This window comes from Lacerta agilis, chromosome 13 (genome assembly GCF_009819535.1).
Source record: "Lacerta agilis isolate rLacAgi1 chromosome 13, rLacAgi1.pri, whole genome shotgun sequence".
Taxonomy (NCBI): domain Eukaryota; kingdom Metazoa; phylum Chordata; class Lepidosauria; order Squamata; family Lacertidae; genus Lacerta; species Lacerta agilis.
Genome location: NC_046324.1, coordinates 33,790,420 through 33,811,381, shown reverse-complemented (window position 1 = coordinate 33,811,381; position 20,962 = coordinate 33,790,420). Strand labels below are relative to the sequence as shown.

The window sequence follows — 20,962 nt, the reverse complement described above, 5'->3', positions numbered from 1 at the left end:
CCCTCCTCGCTTTCCTCCCGCGCTCGCCTCGCCGGTGCGCGCCCTCTAGGCTTCCTCCCACGAGCGCTTCTGGGAAGGCAGCCTTTCCAAGAATCGCGCTTCCTCGTCTCGCCCTCCCTCCTCCCGTCCCATCGACAATTCCGGCTCTTTTTCTTGGTTGCTCATCGCGCTTTTTCACCAGCCCGGGATTCCCCAGCCCCACATCCAGCCAACCTTCCCCCACCTTCCTCCAGGTCCCCACCCCACCCCCATGCGCATCCGTGCCCTCTCCAAATTCTCGCCTCTTCGCTTGCGCAATCCGTCCCCGCTCCGTCTAGGGGACCCGCTTTGCGTTGCCTCCCTGGAATACAGCCCCGCCACCATCAATGAAAAGATACCACGTCCCGGGAGCAAATCCCTTCCTCGGGTTTCCTGAATCGTTCCAGTGCCCAATCTTCCACACCCACCCTTTTCCCGCTCACCCGGACGCGGGTCGCCCAGCTGAGCCGGCTTCTTCACGACCAACCAGTTTCCCTTCCTCCCCGGCGATCCTCTCTCGCAGCCGCCGCACGTGCCTGTAGCTGCGGGCCCAGAGAGCTGCCCGCTGTCGGAGCCTCGCCGTAGGAAGAACGGGGAGAGGGGAGAGCGATGCGCTCCTGCAGCTTCGAGAGCGCCGCTTTTCCACAGCCCTTTTCCGAAGCCGACCGCCGTCCAGCCTAGTCCTCCTGGGTAGTCGCCTCCGACGACCCCTAGGGGAGAGAATCCGGCGTCGCACCTCGCTCTCCTGAGCCGCCCCCTTCCTGGGAAGAGCCTGGAGCGTCGGAGGAGGAGGAGGAGAGAATAATTCGGCTTTGTGGCCGAGAGTGAGAAAAAAGTAAAGCGGGGGGGGGGGGGAGTCTATTGGCGGCCAGGAGGGACTCGCTGACTTTTCACTTCCCCCTGGGATGGGGTTTGCCAGCCTCGCGGTCACGATAGTTGCATCGCAGGAAGAAATCCAACCGGTGGAGTTTTGGTGCTCCGTCGGTGCAGCTTTGCGCAATACCACCTTGGAGGGGAAGCTGCGTTATAAGAGCCTAAGAAGAGCCCCGCAGGATCAGGGCCAACCCGATGCCCGTGGGAAGCCCACAAAGAGGAACTGAGTTCAGTAAGCAGCTGGTATTCAGATATACTGCCTCCCAAAGTGAAGCTAGGACATTTAGCCTTCATGGCTAGTAGCCACTGATTTTCTATGAGCCTGTCAACAAGGCATGCAAGTTGGTGGCATCGCTGCTTCTGATGGGAAGGCAGCAAATTCCACAGTAGACCTAGGCTCTTTGGATGAGGTTAGCAAAAGAACAGAATAAGAGCCCGGTTGCTGAATCAGGCCAGCGGTGGCCCACCTCGTCCAGCATCCTGTTGCCACAGTGGCCAACCAGATGCTGCAATGGGGAACCCCTAAGCAGGACCTGAGGGCAACAGCCCTCTCCCCATTTCTGAGTACAAGCAACTGTCATTCAGAAGCAGCCAGCCTCTGTCAGTAAAAGTGGAACTCCATCAAAATTTGGGGCTAGACATCTTGGGGTGCATCCCTTGTACATACCCCCAATATATATATTTAATAGGTATAGTTGTTTAAAATTGCAATTATTCGATTTCCCCCCCTTTTTGTTTTAAGAAGTAGAAGCAAAGCCCTCAATTTAAGAGCAATGGAAATACTCAGCGTTTTAGACTTGTGGGTTGCCAGTTTTTGTTTTTTGCAAGAACTGTGCTTCTTGACAGTTAAATGCTACACAGAAATTCAAGAGCCAAAGGCCTTTTTTAATGGAATCATAGAATTGTAGAGTTGGAAAGGACCCAAGGGTCATCTAGTCCAACCCCCCACAATGCAGGATTCTTCTGCCCAGCATGGAGCTTGAATCCGTAACCCTGAGATTAAGAGTCTCATGCTCTACCCACTGAGCTATCCCATGGAGTCTTGTGTGAAAACCTCATAGGCCAAATTTAACTCAAAGGCACAGGGACCCCTGCAAGTTGGCACCCTTGCTTATTCCCCACTGTGCTGGCATTTTAAACCTCTTCTGCTCCTGTGCAGACATTCACATGCAATCCTGTGGTGAGAAATTTCTTTGGCAGATTTCTACAGACCAGGCTGTTGTTGCTGCTGCTGCTGCTAACAGCAGAACAGCAGAACAGCAGGCCAGGCTTCGTTTTCTGGTCAGATGGCAACAACAGGCCTTTGCATGGCAGCCTTCCCCAACCTCATGCTTTCCAGGACTGGTGGGACTTGCAGTCCGAAATAGGGCACGAAATTGTGGAAAGAAGGCTCTCTATTCTGATTTTGACACTTGAGATGTATATTTTGGGGACCCACCTTCTTTCTGTGATTGTAAGGACCGGGCACACACAGCTCCTCACCTGCCTTTTCCCCTTGGCAGCTTGCAAAACACAGCACCCTAAGAGAGCTTTTGTGGAAGAACACCGCCAGTACAAATCTGTTTACAAGGACAGCAGTGCTGCTTAGTGAAATTCTAACACCTTGGGCACAGGGAGGGGGCAGCCACAAGGATTGGCAGAGAGGCAAAGAGGGCCGACAGGAGAGAAGGCTGGCGTGCCTGGCAAGTGTGAAGGATTTAATTTGGAGGCGTGAGTGGCTGCATCTGGAACTTATCAGGAGGAAGAAAAAAAAGAGAAGAGGCCCTGGGAAATGTACTGGAAAAGGGGCTACTGGCTATGAGGGCTCTGCTCTTACCTCCACAACTGGAGGCAGCAATGTTTCTGAATATCAGTTGCGGGAAACCAGAGGAAGGGAGAGTGTTGCTCTCGCACTCAAATCCTGCCTGCTTGTTTCCCACAGGCATCTGGTTGGCCACTGTGAGAATAGGATGCTGGACTAGGTGGTTCACTGGCCTGATCCAGCAAGCTCTTCTTATCTTGTGAACTGCCCTGAGATCTTCAGATGAAGGGCAGTATATATTTTCCGTGTATAAGACAAGGGGCATAGGGTGGACGTTTAATTGGTTTCTGCCGCGGCTGTCCGCGGCTATTGTGCATGTTATTGGTTGCTGCGTCAATGGGTGTGGTTGATTGGCCGGTGCTGCGGCAATTGGGTGGGTGATTGACAAGTTCTGTTGGCAAGTTTTGTTGGCGGGAGGTGGATTTTGCGATGCGCATTTGTTGCATTCCCCCCTGAAAAAAGCTCAACAACCCTCAGTGATCCCCTCCCCCCAAAAAGCTCATTAACTCTGGGCAATTCTCTGCAAAAAAAAGCTCAACAATGTTTTGCCATCTCCCCCCATTTCCTGGAAATTCAGTCCCCCAAAATAGGGGGGCATCTTATACATGGTGGCATCTTATAGACGGAAAAGTATGGTAATTCTTCTTCTTCTTCTTCTTCTTCTTCTTCTTCTTCTTCTTCTTCTTCTTCTTCTTCTTCATCATCATCATCATCTTATGGAATAAAATAATTTTTAAAAGCATGGCTTATGAGATCCCAATACATACAGTACAGAAGCATCTGGCTGCATCATCTCAAGGCCCAGGTTACTGACCGTTCTTTTCCTGACCCCACTTGAGACAGCATGCATGGTGGGAGAAAAGAGAGGAGATGTTTTGACATTTAGAATTACGAAGGAAGTGCATTTAGGTTTCACTGGGATTGCTGTGTGTATGTGCAGATTCAGTCAGGGATGGAGGAGAAATTCAATTCATTTTGCATATAACGGTGAACTTACTGAATTAGCACGTTGCGAAACAAGATGGGGACAAAAATTCAGCCGTCCTTTGAAATTCACACTTTTTCAGTTTTCGCGATGAAGTGCTCAGATAGCTTAGTCAGTAGAGCATGAGACTCTTAACCTCAGGGTTGTGGGTTCGAGCCCCACATTTGGCAAAAGATTCCTGAATTGCAACGAGTTGGACTAGATGTCCTTTGTGGCCCCTTCCAGCTCTACAATCCAACAATTCTATGATTCTGGTAATGAGTACAAAAATGCACTTACTAGGGTAAAGCGTACATAAAAGCGCATATGTTGGTGAAAATAACTCACATAAATGCATTCTTTTTTAGGAAAACTGCATTGCAAAATTGTCTGCATGAGGCAAAATTGCATACAAAAACGTGTCTATTAGGATAAATTCACACTCGGGGTGCAACATGGAGATGTCACAGGACACTTTGGTGCTCACAGGTTCCATGTTACTAACCCCAGCATTAAAGGTACCCCTATAAATAGAGGTCCATCCTCTGTATATTGGGACATGTGGCTAACCTAACTCCTAGTTTTCTGTGTAGTGGAATCTTTAGTCTTATGGGACATTTGATGGAAGCCCTGCTTGTTGTTTGTGGTGGTGCTGGCCAGATGCAGCTTTGCCATGTCACTGAATCACAAGCGTGGGATGGCAGCAGGAGTATTGTGGGAAAGACCAGCATTCCTATCCCTCACGAGCTCCAATGGCTCGCTACCATTTCTCTGCTTAACCTACCTCACAGGGGTTGTTACATCGCTCCTCAAAGGAAAGGTGGGTGAAAATCAAAGCTACAAATCAAAATGCTTTCATTTCATAAAATATATATGCCACATGATTGTAAAAACAAAACAAAACATTTTCATTAAGATCATAGTGACAAGAATGAGGTAAATGATCAAGCAGAGGCTAGGTACTTCTGCCCTTTCCTTTGATGGGGTTTCTACTTCATGCTAACAGTTTAAATGGCGAGCCTTCTTTGCAATATGGTTTGTACTTCTAAATTAAAAGCTAAGGCTTGCGTTTCAGCTGGCCAAAGATCTTTTGTTAAGGCTCAAGGTATTTTTCAAGTTGGTAATGTGGCCCCTTTCTCTGTAATTGTTGTTATAGTGAGAGCCTTTTAAGCAGAGGTTTTTAGCTGTCACCTGTGTTTGCTGTGGCTTACCACAGGATCCAGTTTCACAATGAATAATGTTTTGATAAAAGAGTCTCTTTTCCAAACATTTGAAGATGGAGAAACTGGGCTGGAGGTTACTTCAGTTTGAGTGCAGGGAGCGGTCAGCTTTTATGTCAACTGACCTCAGGATCCAGCAGGAATTTCCATCATCTCCCAGCCCTCCATTACCACCGCCAGAAAATGTTGCATCTATTATTTTGCTACTAGAGAAGAATGAGAAGCAGACCCGCTCCACCTGGCGGTGAGCAGAACTCTTGCATGTGATAGAACCATTAAGAAAAGGATTCTCCATTTGTGAGAAGGTATCTGTCGCTTGTTGAAGCTTAAACTCAGGATCATACAGCACAAAGGTGGGGAACTTTTTTCAGCTCAAGGTCCAGATTCCATTCTGAGAAACCTTCCAGTAGCCACATTTATCAACCTGTAAAATAGACTGAGCTTTAACAAAAGAACTTCAGGTGACTATCATATCTCCTCTCAATCTTCTCTTTATCAGGCAAAACATACCCAGCTCCTTCAAGGCTTAGTTTCCAGACCCTTGGTCATCTTGATTGCCCTCCTCTGCACATATTCCAGCTTGTCAATATCCTTATTGGTAAATTGTGGTGCCCAGACCACTCCCCTCACCAGTCCTGCTTTGATAAGATAAGAAAAACTTGCTGGAGCAGACCAGTGGCCCATCTAGTCCAGCATCCAGTTCTCACAGTGGCCATATAGTAGATTTCCTTGTTTTCTTATAATAACTGTTCAGGAATCACAGCTGACATGCATTTTCCTGACTGGAATGTGTTTTTGAGCTCTGATGGTGATTCTTGCTTGTCTGATTGGAGGACAGAGAATTGTGTTTGTAAGTGTGCATGCAGAAACTAGCTTACTATACAAAAATAAAGTTTATGGTCATAGGGGTCAGCAAACTTTTTCAGCAGGGGGCTGGTCCACTGTCCCTCAGACCTTGTGGGGGGCTGGACTATATTTTGGAAAAAATATATGAACGAATGCCTATGCCCCACAAATAACCCAGAGATGCATTTTAAATAAAAGGACACATTCTACTCATGTAAAAACACGCTGATTCCTGGACTGTCCGCGGGCCGGATTTAGAAGGCGATTGGGCCAGATCTGGCCCCCGGACCTTAGTTTGCCTACCCATGGTCATAATTCTATCCACACCTGGCCCCACCCACCACTAGCATGTGGCCCCTGAAAGGTTGTCCAGAAAGGAATGCGTCCCTCAGGCTGTAAAAATTTCCCCACTCCCAAGGGAGGTGCATAATAACATTAAAACAGAGGTATTTCAATGAATCAGGAACTGGCAAGATGCCCAGTATGTATTTCGGCCAAGTGTACTCTGAATTTGGAAACCGCCAGCCAATTGCCTAAAAAAAATGAGAAGGTACAAAGTGGAAGTGAAAGCAGACCCCATGAGGAAAGGATGGCGTAACAGCGACATAAACATGGAAGCACCATCCCCTGTAGGAAGGAGGAGAAATGGCAGCAGGACCAAAACTAGAAGAGAAGAATGCAGGAGCACATCAAACAAATACAGTACTCCATAAGGTAAAAAGCCCCAGGCCTAGATGGTTTTGCTAGGGAGATTTACAAGCCACATCAGGCTGCTCTGTCTCTCCTCGCTTTGTGCCTCCTTTGGATAATCTACTTAATAGCAGTTCTGAGGTGAATGCCTTCAAGCAAGGCTCAGGGTGTTAGCCAAGCCAGAGCAAAGAGCCCACCTGGGTTCAGCTACTGATTCATTGCTCTGCATCCCTAAACTCACTTAACCTCAGAGTAAACCCCATTGGAATCCACAGGACTTACTGATGAATAGACAAGATTAAGCTTGTGTAAATCAAGACACAAAGCTCTTCTCTCCTGGCGATCCACTGATATCTCCTGAAGTCAAGGAGGATCAAACAGAATTTATACCATTCGCTTCAACCAGGGTCACCACCAGTAGCACCATCAGGGAAGGACTTTAGGGCAAACGCCTTGGGGGGAAAGCACAAGAGGCCTCTCAAATAGAATGGGTTTGGCTTGCTGCATTCTGAAGCACATAAAAGTAATATACATTACTATTAAAAGAACCCTCTTCTATACGACTACTAAGTGTGAAGTAAAAACAATAATAATACCTAACCTGTCCTCTGTTTCCTGCTCATGTTCCATTTTTTTTGGTCTCTTTACCTGGAAAATTACCGGTAACCGTCTTGGGTAGTTTGTCACTAGGTGGCGCAAGTTGCAGCTAAGTGGAGTCAGGCGTTTCCTGTCAGTGTTCTGGAGACAAGTTATTGTGTTAGCTTCTTCATCGGTGTATCCTCCAAGCCTTCCATGAAAATCACTCTATTGCCAAGCTGGCGCCCTCCATCGTGGATGGGGCAGATGGGAATTGTAGTTGAAAACATCTGGAGGGCACCAGCTTGGCATAGGCTGCTCTATGTGTTCCCTATCTATTCCATTTGTATCCTGCCTTTCACTGAATGAGATCAAGGTGACATAATATAGTTCTCCCCATTTTACTCTTACAACAACCCTATGAGGTATGATTACTGGCCAAGGGTTCAGCTAGTTAGTTTTGTGGTCATGTAGGGGTTTGAACCTGGGTCCTGCTAAGTCCTGTTCATGCTTTGTGCCACTTTTATTTCATATTTAGTTATTTGAATAAGAAGCCCAACAATACAACATGATACTATAAATGATAGGAGCAAGCCAGCAGTAAATCACACAGAGCAAGTTGGCGTTAACTCTTTATTAGCAAAATAGGATCTGCACAGGAGTGTCAGGCCTAATGAGCGCAGCAACTCAGGTCTTGCCCCCATGAAACAGTTGTCGAGACTAAAGGTCCCTGCCCCTGCACAGCTGGCTATGTCCCCTCCTCTCCAGCGTTCCCCCCCCCCAAGCAATCAGAGAGTGCACCTGCATGCCTGTTTTTGCTCCTCCCGCTTCATGCCTCTCCTGGTCCTGGGAGATGAGGGGGGAGAGGAGCTTGTCACAGCAGGAGGGGAAAACACCTGTGACTCTACACAAGCCTCTTGTGACTCTACACAAGACTCTACATCTTTGCCGCTTGGCTTCCTGCTTCAGCTTCAGCCTCTGATTATGGACTTCTCTCTGCCACGGACTCTCCCAGATCGCTAAGCCCTGTTACTTCTTCAGCTTCCAACACCTTCTCTTCCCAGTCTTCTCCCTCTGACCACTCATCGTCATCCCACCACCAATCTCCTGGCTCTGAGCCTCCTTCCCTTGGTTCCTCCCACCATTCCTCTACGTCCAACCAGTCCATGACAATAAACATATTTTCTTGGGGGGAAGCCTGTAGCTGAGAGGTAGAGCATCTGCTTTGCATGCAGAAGGTCCCAGTGTCTATCCTCAACACTCCAGATAGGATTGGCAATACCTCTTGTCTGAAATAATGCACTGCCATTCCGTGTAGACAATAACGAGCTAGATGAACCAAGGGTCTGATTCAGTATCGTGCTGCTTCCTATGTTTGGGGGAAAGACTGTATCTCGGTCTTAAGGTTTGTGGTCGATGCCCATCCATGTCATGAGCTTCCCCTGCTGAGCCTTAAGACATTTGAGGGTGTGGCCCATCTTGCATTATTTTGGAGTTGTGGACAAAGGCAAGATGCTTCCTTCTCTCACCAGCATCCTGGTTTGCATGGGGAACGTTCCCCAATTGCTGTGCTTTGCAGAGGAGGATGAAGATGATAAATTTAGCCTGCATCTTTCCAGGGAAGATGTGCCAATGAATGAAACATGATGGGTATCAGCTTTCTTCGTGGCAAACGTGTGCCGGTATAAATAGAAAGTGCAGGGGTGCTGAGGAGAGGAGCTGCCAATTTAGGCAAGCAGCCGTGGAAAGGTGGGAGTATAGAGCAGCAACAAAGGAACACAGAAAGATGTCTTATGATGAGTCCACCTAGCTCAGTATTGCCTACACTGACTGGCAGCAGCTCTCCAGGGTTTCTGGCAGGGTTTTCTCCCAGCTCCAGCCTGGAGATGCTGGGGATTGAATTGGAGACCTTCAGCTTGCAACGCAGGTGCTCTGCCACTGAGCTATGACCCTCCTCATTTTCTGTGCCCTTTGTTTTTTTGTACATTGATTTCACTAATATCCACATTATTTGGGGCATCCTAATACAATGTGTTCTCTCTTTTTTTTGGCACATTTTTTGATCTGTATCCAGATCAAGGGAAGTAATAGTACCACTCTATTCTGCCTTGGTCAGACCATACCTGGAATACGGTGTCCAATTCTGGGCACCACAATTTAAGAGGGATGTTGACAAGCTGGAAGGTGTGCAGAGGAGGGCAACTGAGATGATCAAGGGTCTGGAAACTAAGCCTTATGAGGAATCCTTGAAGGAGCTCGGCATGTTTAGCCTGGAAAAGAGGAGACTGAGAGGAGATATGATAGCCATCTTCAAATATCTTAATGGTTGTCACATGGAGGAGGGAGCATGCTTGTTTTCTCCTGCTCTTGAGGGAACAGCTTCAAGTTACAAGAAATGAGATTCCCACTAAACATTCAGAAAAGCTTTATGACAGTAAGAGGTGTTTGGCAGTGGAGCAGACTCCCACGAGATGTGGTGGACTCTCCTTCCTTGGAGGTTTTTAAGCAGTGGTTGGATGGCCACCTGTCATGGATGCTTCAGCTGAGATTCCTGCATTGCAGGGGGTTGGTCTAGAGGACCCTTGGGGTCCCTTCCAACTCTATGAGCAAAAATGCAAAAAGGAGGAATTCCTGCCCTGTCCTTACAATACCGTACTGTATGCTTCAGCTCTCAAGCTCTCTGCCTGTTCCAAATCAGCTTCTCTTCATTATTCATACTCAGGGCTACTAAAGGTTCTACCTCTGCTGTCAGAGGCAATAATGCTTTTGGATACCAGTTGCTGGAAACTGCAGGAGGGGAGAGGGCTCTTGTGCTCAGGTCCTGCTTGAGAGTTTTCCACAGGCATCTGGGTGGCCACAGTGAGAACAGGATGCTGAACTAGATGGGCCATTGACGTGATGCAGGATGCCGTCCTTACGTTCTTGTGTTCTCATTTATTTCAACATTCACCATCCTCATTCTGTTTGTGCTGCACTGTTCCTTCTGAAAGTCAAGCCGAAGCAGCCATCATTTTTACAAAAACAAATGCAGAAGCAAAAGCCAAAAAGGATGAAGCTTTGGGAGGAAAAGCTGTGACTTAGTGGTATGTAAAAGACATTAGGTTCAATCCCCGGCCTCTCCTGGTAGGGCTAGGAGAGACCCCTGTCTGAAACCCTGGAGATCAGCTGCCAGTCAGTGTGGACAGTGTTGGACTAGATGGGCCAATGGTCTGGTTCTTAGGTTCCTTGCCTGACAATTCCTGCCTTTCCCAACCCAGTGCCCTCCAAATGTTGTTGGACCCCAATTCCCATCAGCCCCAATCAGCACAGCCAATGGTCAGGGAGGATGGGAATTGTAGTCCAATGACACCTGGAGGGCACCAGGTTCGGCAGGTCTGACCAGCAGCGGCTCTGCAGGGCAATAGTCCTTCCCATTAATTGCTACCTTGTTGTTATTTTTAACTTGGGAAATGCCAGGAACTGAACCTGGGATTTTCTGCCTCCTCACCAACTCTTCCAGCCTGTTCTCTCCTTGTAATTGCCTGTCCACAGCATTGTTCATTGTGTCTCAGTTGCAGTAGCTGTTATCTGGTGCAAGATCAAATACCAGTGTAATCTGTTGGTTGTTGCTGGGCCTTCCCACCCCCCATCAATGGGAAACTGTTACGATGAGTTTACTTAAGGCACACCCTGTTTCAGTCATTCATTGTGTACAGGTGGCGGGGGAAAGCCTCAGCCTTTGCAAGAGTCTCAAGCTGCAACGAGGTTTGTGCAATTGCGCAAAGGAGAGGATTTGTCCCAAAGGAAGCAGGTGGCAACATGGAACAGAACGTGCAGCAGCATGACAAAGTATCCTGCTTTCTAGAGAACTGAAGGCAGTGAGCAGACAGTCCCTTCTTGGAAGGCATCCTCTCTTGGAAGAGGTGTCTGGTCCAAGTCAGTTGAAAGATAAAAGGGTAATAAGAACAGAGGGAGGCCTGTGAATCACCCATCAATAGCTTTACACCTGGGCAGGAGAATAAGCAGGTGCACAGGGTCACTGCCCGTCCCACACTAGGGCAAGATGTATTATGTTTCTATTTAAATTAATTATTTCTAATTTTGTGTGTGTGTGTGTGTGTGTGTGTGTGTGTAGAGGTGTACTTACATAGTGTGGATATGTGCTTCATGTATGCATTGCACATATACTTCCAATGCACGTTATGAACATACTTTTTAATGCATACTAATTAGGATATGTGCGAAACATGCTGCTATTTGGAATTCTTACTAACTTTTCAGCTTTAAGTGAGACTATCATAATAAGGCATCAAGGCCAATATCTGGATATTTATAAAACAAAACAAATCTGTTGTAAAATATTGCTACCCCCTCCCAACACACACAAAAATTATTTTAAAAAAAAAGAGACAAGAAGAGCTTGCATAGCATAGAATTTGCCTTTTCCACAGTGGCTGCACACCGGGTCAACATCTTCACTGAGCTATCCACTATCCACTATGACCCTAAGTGGAGCTATCCACTATGACCCTAAGGTCTTGTTTCTCATGGGGTCTGAACTGGCAGTGAAATTAAGGGTTTGGTTTTTGTCCCCTCCCCCACATGCATCACCTTAACACTTGCCAACTGGATATTGCTTTTAGGGATGGAGATTAAATCAGAAGCATAGTACATTGGTACCTTGGGTTACAGACACTTCAGGTTACAGACTCTGCTAAACCAGAAATATTACCTTGGGTTAAGAACTTTGCTTCGGCATGAAAACAGAAATTGGGTGGCAGCGGCAGCAGGAGGCCCCTTTAGCTAAAGTGGTACCTCAGGTTAAGAACAGTTTCAGGTTAAGAACGGACCTCCAGAACGAACCACTGTGCTGTACATGGTCCATTCTTAGTGCTCACACTTACTACACTTTTCCAGAGGTGTTACGATTGCTGTTAAGAAGCGCGATCCGTTTCGCAGCAGCGGCAGTCGAGAGAAAAGAGGATGCAGTAGCAGCCAGAGAACATTTGACTTGCTAAACAGAGCCCAAAATAGAGACATCTGAAGGGGAGCGGCTGCTTTTTATAGCTGCATATCAATTCGGAGAGAAGCTGCTTCAGTTGAGCATGGCTCCCCTGCAGACACAGCAACAAGGGGCAGCTTTTCCAGGGCACAGGGCTGTTACCAGGGGAAGGCATTCAGGGCCATTCAGGCCTGCCCTGCCCTAACCTAGTACCTTTGACAACAGCACAGTGTACAAAAAAGCCCCAACCCACCTGTTCGTGAAGCTTTTCTGAGCACACCGTGGTTCTCTGCACCATTGGTGCGATGTTAAAAACAGGGACAGGTTGGAAAGTTGGTCGGCAACCTCAAGGGCTGTCACAAGCACAATTATTCCATTTTACCCTCTCCTGCATTAAATTACTGTACTGTGCTGTAAATCATAATCAGGGACCCAGGTGGTGCCGTGGGTTAAACCAGTGTTTTTCAACCTTTTTTGGGCAAAGGCACACTTGTTTTATGAAAAAAATCACGAGGCACACCACCATTAGAAAATGTTAAAAAAATTAACTCTGTGCCTATATTGACTATATATAAAGTAATTCTCTTGAATTTTTCAATTTTTCCCACGGCACACCAGGCAACATCTCGCGGCACACTAGTGTGCCACGGAACAGTGGTTGAAAAACACTGGGTTAAACCACAGAGTCTAGGACTTGCTGATTAGAAGGTTGGTGGTTTGAATCCCTGCCACAGGGTGAGCTCCCGTTGCTCGGTCCCAGCTCCTGCCCACTTAGCAGTTCGAAAGCATGTCAAAGTGCAAGTAGATAAATAGGGACCGCTCCAGCAGGAAGGTAAACGGTGTTTCCGTGCGCTGCTCTGGTTCGCCAGAAGTGGCTTTGTCATGCTGGCCACATGACCCAGAAGCTGTCTGCGGACAAACGCCGGCTCCCTCGGCCTATAGAGCGAGATGAGCGCCGCAACCCCAGAGTCGGACACGACTGGACCTGATGGTCAGGGGTCCCTTTACCTTTTTAAATCATAATCAGAGAAAGGAATTTTAAAGGTTATATCTTCATTCATGGTAATAGGCCACAAATATTTCAGTCGTAATAAATGTGTTCGGTTCTTGAAGGTGCCACAGGATTCTTTTTGTTTTGGCTGCAACATTCATGGGCTCCTCAGTTCTATCAGGATGTGGCATGACTGGAGGAGGAGGAAGGAGCAGGTGTGGGAGGCGCTGGAAGGCTGGCACCCAAGGAGGGAGGGAGGGAGTAGTTCCCCCACCACCCTGCCCCACTCAGAGAGAGGGAAGGAGATCTGCTGGCTCTCCCTTTCACCCCTCCTGTGGAATGCATCAGGGAAGGGAGAAGACTTTCATGATTAGTTTGTGTTTTGGGGAAACCTTGCTACCTTGCCCTCATGTACACAGCCAACTTCTGTAGATTAAGAGAGAGCGAAGGCATGCCCTGGTCGTGACCAGACTCTTTCCGCACACCGTTTTTGCAAAAGCATGCGCCTCTGCGGCAGACCCACAGGAAGAAATCATTAGGTGCAAAGGGTGGCATCCAGAATTCAATCCAAATACAGGGCAATGAAATAGCTGCATACAAGCCGGCCAGCTGTCTCTCTCCCCTCTGCCACTACAGATCACCGGGTAAGACAAAAGGAGAGTCTGGTGGGGGGGGGCAACCGGTGGGGATGTTTCTCTATGCTGGTACAAGAACATTGAGTCTCAAGCTCCAGGGGTGAATGTGAATTGAAAAGCTTGTATGTAATCAAACAGAGCCCAGGCTGTTTTATTAACCCTCCTTGGTTGGAAACATCAAGTTTTAGAGCCTGTGATCTTGGACTGAATTTAAGTGGGAATCAGCTTGGGGGGGGGGAAGCAATAGGCCATGAAGATGCTCCAAGGCTCTGGACATTTGAAGTGAAATCAGTGAATATAATAGGCTTTAGTTATATAATGTTAGGTTAAAATCGTATAGAAGAAGTTAAGATTGTGTTTTGATTTCTTTTTTTATGCAAAATGTTATGGTTAGTAATAAGTGGATATAGATAAGTTAAGATGTTATTTGATTGGATTAAGGATAATGGTGAATGAATGTCAAAATAGTTACAAAGTTACTAAAGTAAATTCGAACTGAACGCAGATGAGAGAACGGAGGAAGTCCCCAAGTAAGATTTGAAACAAGATTTAAATAATAATTAATTGGTGTGTTCCAGTTCCTGTGTCCGTGTGGTGTTAGGTATGTATAAGTTCTTTGTTTTTGTTATTTGTATTTGTTGTGTTTTTATATTTGTATTTGTATTTTTTGTAGCTTGTATTATTTGTGGTTTAGTGTGGAAATGCCAATAAATTCTTTATATAAAAAAAGAAGATGCTCCAAGTCTCTGTCTGTGTTCATTCGTTTGTTTACAAAAATACTTAGATACTGTTGTATCATTAAAAAAAATACATCATGGTGGTTTACAAAAATTTTAAAACATAAAACCAAACAATAAAATAACAAAAAGTTTAAAGCAAGTTAAAGCAAAAAAAAAAATTAAAAATGAAACATCTATAGACCATTGTGGGTTAATTGTCTGCATAGGCCTGGCAGAATAGAAAAGTTTTCAGCCGGCATTTGAAAGCTGACACAGAAAGTAGCAGGGTGTTCCACAGGACTGGGACAATGACACTGAAGGCTTGATTTCTTGTTGTCATCAAACGAGCCCCACCAACTCGGGGAACGATCAAAGCCACTCCTGCAGATGATCTCAGTGATCGAGCTGGAATATAAGGGTTCGGGCGGTTCCCGAGGAATCCTGCACCCATGTTGTCCTGGGCTTTGTATATCAATAGAAGAACTTTGAACCCGGCTCGGCAGCAGATGGTCAGCCATTGCAGCTTAAAAGGTGCCATTTAAAAGGCACTTAGCACATCAGCCAGCCTGCAGCATGCTGCACAAACGTTCCATCAGCCGCCGGGCTCTCCCGGCTCTGTACTCCGAGGAAGGGAACACAGAAAGCTTCCTCTTCTGTTCAGTTTCGATTATTTAATTATGTCAGCTCATTTGTATTCAGATCACAACAGAAGAAGGGAAGAGAAATTGAGTACAGAACAGTTCTTTCACCCTTTCTCATAACATGAGACAACTTACCGGTACACGCAAGGAAGGTGGATGTTGGAGAACTGGAGACAGGCAAATGGGAAGATTTCTTCCCGTGATGCATCATTAAGAAATGGCATTCACTCCCACAAGAGGCAGCGATAACTACCAACCTGCATGGCTTTAAAGGTCTTAACCAGCAGGTTCTTCTGCTACCAGATCAGGCCAGTGGCCCAACTAGACCAACCTACTGTTCTCCTCGTTGTGATGGCCTGGGACTCGGGCTCGGACTCAGAACCAGAGGAGTCTCAGTCTGCACCGGATCCTGTGCCTCAGACATCATCTGAACCAGGTCTGGGGCCTGATCCTGAAGAGCCCCAGTCTGCGCAGGTTCCCCTGCAACAAGCACCAGCTGGGCCAAGTCAGGAGCCTGAGCCTGAGCCTGAGCCTGTCCTGGCTCCAGATGCGGAGAATACCTCGTTGCCGTCTGCTGGGTCATCAGTGACAGCTGCTCCATTACCGGCTGGGTCAGAAGAGGCTGAGGCGGCCCCTGGGTCTACTAACCCACTGGCATCTCCTGAGCTGCAGAGACTCAGGTCTGAGAGGAGGAGAGACCTGAGTACTCGCAGGAGACAGGGTGGTGAGTCATCGGGGGATTGGGACCGGCCATTACCTCGTCAGAGATAAAAGGCTGTTGGACCCCGCCCCAGGTTGCGGGAGCAACATTGCTGTTTGCCAGATTCTGCCTGTGATCCTGTTCCTGACCTTGCCTGGTTTCCTGCCCTGTATCCTGCCTTGGCTTTGCCGGACTGACTCCTCGCTGACTCTTTGGACCCCGGACCGGACCTGGACCTCGCTTCTTGGATTACCCTTGGGACCAGCACACTCACCCTGTTTCTGGAGTCCACCTCCCATCAGCCCCAGCATGAAGGACCCAAGGGTCAGGTGTGATGGGAGGGAGTCAGAGTGCAGCAGCGTCTGGAGGGCTCACTGGTTCTCCATCCCTGTTTCAATGGGAGATGCCAGGGATGGATCTGGGTACCACCTGCATGCAAAGCATGTACTCTTCCAATGAACTCTTGACTCCAAAGGATGAATATAAGAAGTCAGAGTGGTGTAGGAGTTACAGTGTTGAACCAGGACCTGGGAGACCAGAGTTCATATCCCCAGTCGGTCACAGAGCTCTCTGGATGACCTTGGGCCAGGCACTGCCTCCCAGCCTCACAGGGACCTCACAGGGTTGTTGTGGGGATTAAATGAGGAATGGGAGAACCATGTATGCCATCTTGAGATCCTTGGAAGAAAAGGTGAGATATAAATGAAACCAACCAACCATGGTCTATCAAGTCCAGTCTTGTCTACTCTGATTGGCAGGGACTGTGGCAGAAGTCTTTTTTCATATTTGGAAGAAGGCATGCATAGAGTACTTGGGTGTCAGAGACCAGGCTGAGGAGAGCTACCCTGATGAGGAATGGTGGGGGCCTCCCCCCCCCACTCCTGAATCCTGAAGCTGCCCAGGGGCAGTGGATCAGTATAGATTGGGAGCGGTGGTTTGCAGAGGGGCATAGTTCTGAAAACAGCTGGGCAGAACTGAGTGGGGAACAGCTAGGACAGGCTTCCTCAAACTCGGCTCTCCAGATGTTTTTGGCCTACAACTCCCATGATCCCTAGCTAGCAGGACCAGTGGTCAGGGATGATGGGAACTGTAGTCTCAAAATATCTGGAGGGCCGAGTTTGAGGAAGCCTGAGCTAGGAGAATAAGAACAGGGAGAGAGAGATTCCCTTTCTCTGGAAAGTGTTCCACAGATCAGTCCAAGGTCAAGGAGATCAGATAAGGTAGCTACACAGAAGGCCCAATTGTTGCGAGATCAGGTTGCCAGACGAGGAAGTGACGGGGGTGGCTCGGAGAGAAGTGGGTGGAAACCTTAATTGGGAGCACCTTTCCTCCGAGAATGGAGTCTTTGTTCTTTCGCTGTGAACATTAAAAATATCTTTAACTGGTAAGGGACTATTTTTGCTTTGTTCCGCTTATCCACGGCGAAAGGGAGGGTGGAAGCCATTTCCCCAAAGCCTGACATTGGGCATGGGAAGTGGTCCTATATGGAGTCAGGCCATTGGACGGAGGCGGTCTTTCTGATCACCTGATAACAACCACCCTGAGATCCACAGATGAAGGGCAGTATACGAAAGGAGAACCTTTTAAATGTCACAGCGGGCATATGGCTAAATACTGTAATTTCCAGGCAACGGTGCCAGATTCAAACCATCCCTTTAGAAAGAGAAAGTTTAAGTAAAATTATTTGCACCATTCAGTTTAAAAATATATTTATTTACAAATCCACACATCACATCATCATACAATACATAGCCATAACAATGCAGTGCATAGTATTTTACTACATGTTGGAAGGGGAAATTCAAAAGCACACTAAATCTATCCACTAAGCAATGACCATCAGTGACTGCTTAGCAGGGGAGGTGTCTCAGTAATAAATGTACCAGTAACTTGAAAGTTTTTATTGAGAGGTGCTGGTTGCACTATACTTCCCTGATTGGCCACAAAAAGCACGAAGAAGTCTCATGTACCTGCAACCTGGTCCCTCCTGCTTTTACCCCTTGTTACCTTATCCCTTGGCATAATTTTTTCAACTAGAGCGAGAGGCCAGACTTTGGACCATCATCCCTGCAAGGAGAACTATGTGGAGAATTATCAAAGATGGGCTATCTCTTGCCAGGCAGCTGCGATAAAGTACAAGATTAGAACTTTGTGCAATAAGGCATTCACACTTTCCAGAAGGGCTAAACCAAGGTCAGGGCAGATAAATCTGATTAACAATGGTTGCAATCTCCTGGAACACTTGAACCCACTCCACCTGTACCACAGGCCAGGACCACCTGGAACATCATGCCAACCTGGTTGCACTCTCTCCAAAAGAGCATACTCTGAGCTGGAGTCATGTGACAGAACTTAAGAGATGGTATACCATTTAAAGCATTGTCCCTCTGAATCTCGCCAAGATCCAGTTTCCTTGGGTGTTTCAACTGCATTACGTTCCATGTATTCTCAGGAATTTCTCATCCTAGATCCCCTTCCCTTAATCTTTATTAATATGCCATAGATAAAAGGGCTTGATGCAGCACTGTTAGGGCACCTTTCAAATTTGGACCCGCAGCAGTGTTCAGAAAAAGCTAAGCTCCCTGGATGCAGCTTTCTAGAGTGAACTTTGCAAAAGTCTGCCTCTTGATTAATTGCAGTCGGTTATGACACGTTCCCTCCAGCTTAGCTCTCAACTGAATGCTACCTAGGAACTGACCAGCCGCAAACAAGCCATTTATGCTATGCAGTCCCTTTGCCTCTCTCTCTCTCTCTCTCTCTCTCTCTCTCTCTCTCTCCCCCCCCCCCCCCGGTCTTGCTGTGCTTTTGTCTAAGTTCTCGAAACACTGGTGAAACTAGAAGTGCATCAGTGGCAACAGGATGGTACCAGATAGTGTGCCAACTTCTGCCAAGTTTTCAACATGGTTGTCAAAAATGGATTCAGGACCTCTTTATGTTTGCCTGAAGAACTCATTCAGAACCTTTTCAGAGCAACATTGGCCTGGAGGGCCATCTTAGCACAATTTTAGCAAGACCCAGGGTATACCTCTACTCCCTACGGGATGCAAATTAATTGCCACAACTGTCATGTATCATGGTTTACTTGTAAATTTAGAATCATGGATCGCTGGCAGCCCTCACACTATACAGAATCCTTTTGCTGACTGTGCCTATTATTAACAGGGCTGTTTGCGGTATAAAAACATAAAAATACATAATAACATAATAACAAACAAAACAATACCCCTCCCAGGTTCAAAAGGCCATGGATTTTATTATTTTTTTAGCTAAAATCCTAGGAGAAGAGGAATGTTTGAATAAGAGCTCTGTTGCCCCACCCCCAGCAATTAAGGAAAGCTTGATAGATTAATCAAATTAATTTTGAATAATCAATTGAGGGGGGAACATTAGTTTTGGAAGAAAAACGCATACAGCCTTTGTTCTTAGACGCCGGATGCCTGTGTTGCAGGAAGAGGTAAATCAAGCTGTGTTTGTGCAAACAGTATCATATGCATCACCACCTTCGTACAAAGGTGAAATATTAGTTCCTCCTGCCAAGGTGGCAGGTTCAGCTGTGATCGGATTTTGGACCTGGTGCCCTTCTCAGTTTTTTCACCCCCAAGTTCTTCTTCCCCTTCCTGCAAACACATCTCTTCCTCTTACCAGATAGCTGCCTTATGGGGCGGGGGGCGGGGGAGGGAAGCAGCTAATACAGAATCCCTAGGGACTGGTCTATTGCAAACTTTTCCCCTTTCCATGTAGAAACTCTCAGCAAGACTTGGCAGGATATCTTTTAATAGCTGCATATAAAACATATAAAATGATGTGGTGGTAGTGTTTGCTCCCTCAGGAAGCAGGGTTCGGCAAGACAGGTTCAGCCCATGCATGGAATAGTTCTAAAATGAAAACTAATATTAAAAAGAGATGAACAAACAAAAACCACCCAATAAAAGAATCCTGGCAAAATCTTGGGGTGGCCTCTCTGTCTTACACATTATGAACACAATCGACATTCCTAAGTGGTTTCGGTCCTACCCAGGTGAGCCCGCTTAAGCTGGTGTGGTAAAGAAAACCATCTTGGTGGAGAAGACGAGGTCCACAATGTAGGCAATGAGGTTGAAGATGGTCAGAAAGGTCACTCCGAGCTTATTGTTCCATTTGATACACTGAGGGTTAGTCCTGAAACATGTCGAAGGCCTAGAGGAACCCTCGAAGGCATATATGGGCCATACAACGGCTGCCGTGAGGTACATGAGCACAGCCAAGGTGTTGAAGCCCACCAGAGCTTTCTCCAAGGGGATGGGCAGGGTGGCAAGGCAACGGCCGATGGTGAGGATGACAATGAGCAACGTGACGACGAAGCAGATGCAGTAGACGGCCAGGCACCACTGCAGGCCGGGCTTCTCTGCATAGATTTGGTAGCTGGCCACCAAGGAGAAGATGAGGCAAGCCAGGTAGGTCTCAAAGACTTTCAGGAGGCCAGGGATGGTGGCCAGGAAGGTGCTGACTTCTCCGACTTTGGCCTGAGTCAGTCTCACTTCGATTCCATAGGTGATGAAGCAGAGGCAAGACGCAGCGGTGGCGATGCCTTCGTAGCCGCAGTCACCCGTGCACCGATCCGGGATGAACACCGACGGGTACAGGATGGAGGTGGTGAAGATCATGAGAGCAGCCAACATGGAGAAGGCAGAGGTGAAGTCCTGCCAGGACAGAGGCAGAGACTGGGCCACGCCGATGAACTCCACGATCACAACGAAGACGGAGAGGCTGAAACAGAAGCACCAGGTAAACATGGACCAGGCACCTTCAGAGCCAGCATAGTTCCTGTGGACAGACACCAAGCTGAAGGCCGTGCAAGAGAAGAAGATCTCAAATATCCGGACAATCCCCAGTGGAGAGATCAGCGACCTGGCGTTGAGTGTCGGCATGGCGCTCCCGACGCAGAGGAGCTGGCCCACCAAGAGTGTTGACACACAGCCAAGGAGACGGTGGCAAGAAAGAGCTTTGCAAGGCTGCAAAGCTGGTGACGGGTGTGTGCGTGTGGCACCAAGTCTGGGTGCCGCCTCGAGGAGCAGGAACGCCCAACTGGAGTGGATGGGCTTGGCTATCCCTCCTACCAGGGGGAGGGAACCTGGCGGTGCAACGGGCAAAACAACCTGAGTCTTGCAGCTCCCGAGTGAAAGCGAAGGGAAGGTCTCTGCTGAAATCAGAGGGAGAAGCCGAAAAGCCCTAGAAGAACAGCCGCAGCATTATTCCTGCAATGTCGCGTTAAAAAAAAGGGAGGAAACAATGACACCAAAACAAAAGCTGTATCTCAAAGCAGAAAGC

The 20,962-nt window shown here is 47.5% G+C and overlaps 2 protein-coding genes across 4 annotated transcripts in view; both read right to left on the bottom strand.

Moving 5' to 3' along the window:
* Positions 1–692, bottom strand: part of LOC117056544 (cytoplasmic phosphatidylinositol transfer protein 1-like) — a 54,325-nt gene extending 53,633 nt beyond the window's left edge. Inside the window, exon 1 of one of the 3 annotated variants that reach the window (XM_033167015.1) lies at positions 447–692. The gene's annotated coding sequence lies outside the window, so the exon portion shown is untranslated. The remainder of the gene's footprint in view (positions 1–446) is intronic. The other 2 variants (XM_033167014.1, XM_033167019.1) reach the window with 2 other exon arrangements.
* An 18,761-nt stretch (positions 693–19,453) lies between these two features.
* LOC117056467 (myeloid-associated differentiation marker homolog) lies at positions 19,454–20,627 on the bottom strand. Its single transcript, XM_033166855.1, has one exon. It carries the CDS (start codon positions 20,560–20,562, stop codon positions 19,684–19,686), a length of 879 nt encoding a protein of 292 aa, XP_033022746.1. The 5' UTR covers positions 20,563–20,627; the 3' UTR covers positions 19,454–19,683.
* Positions 20,628–20,962: the final 335 nt, after the last annotated feature.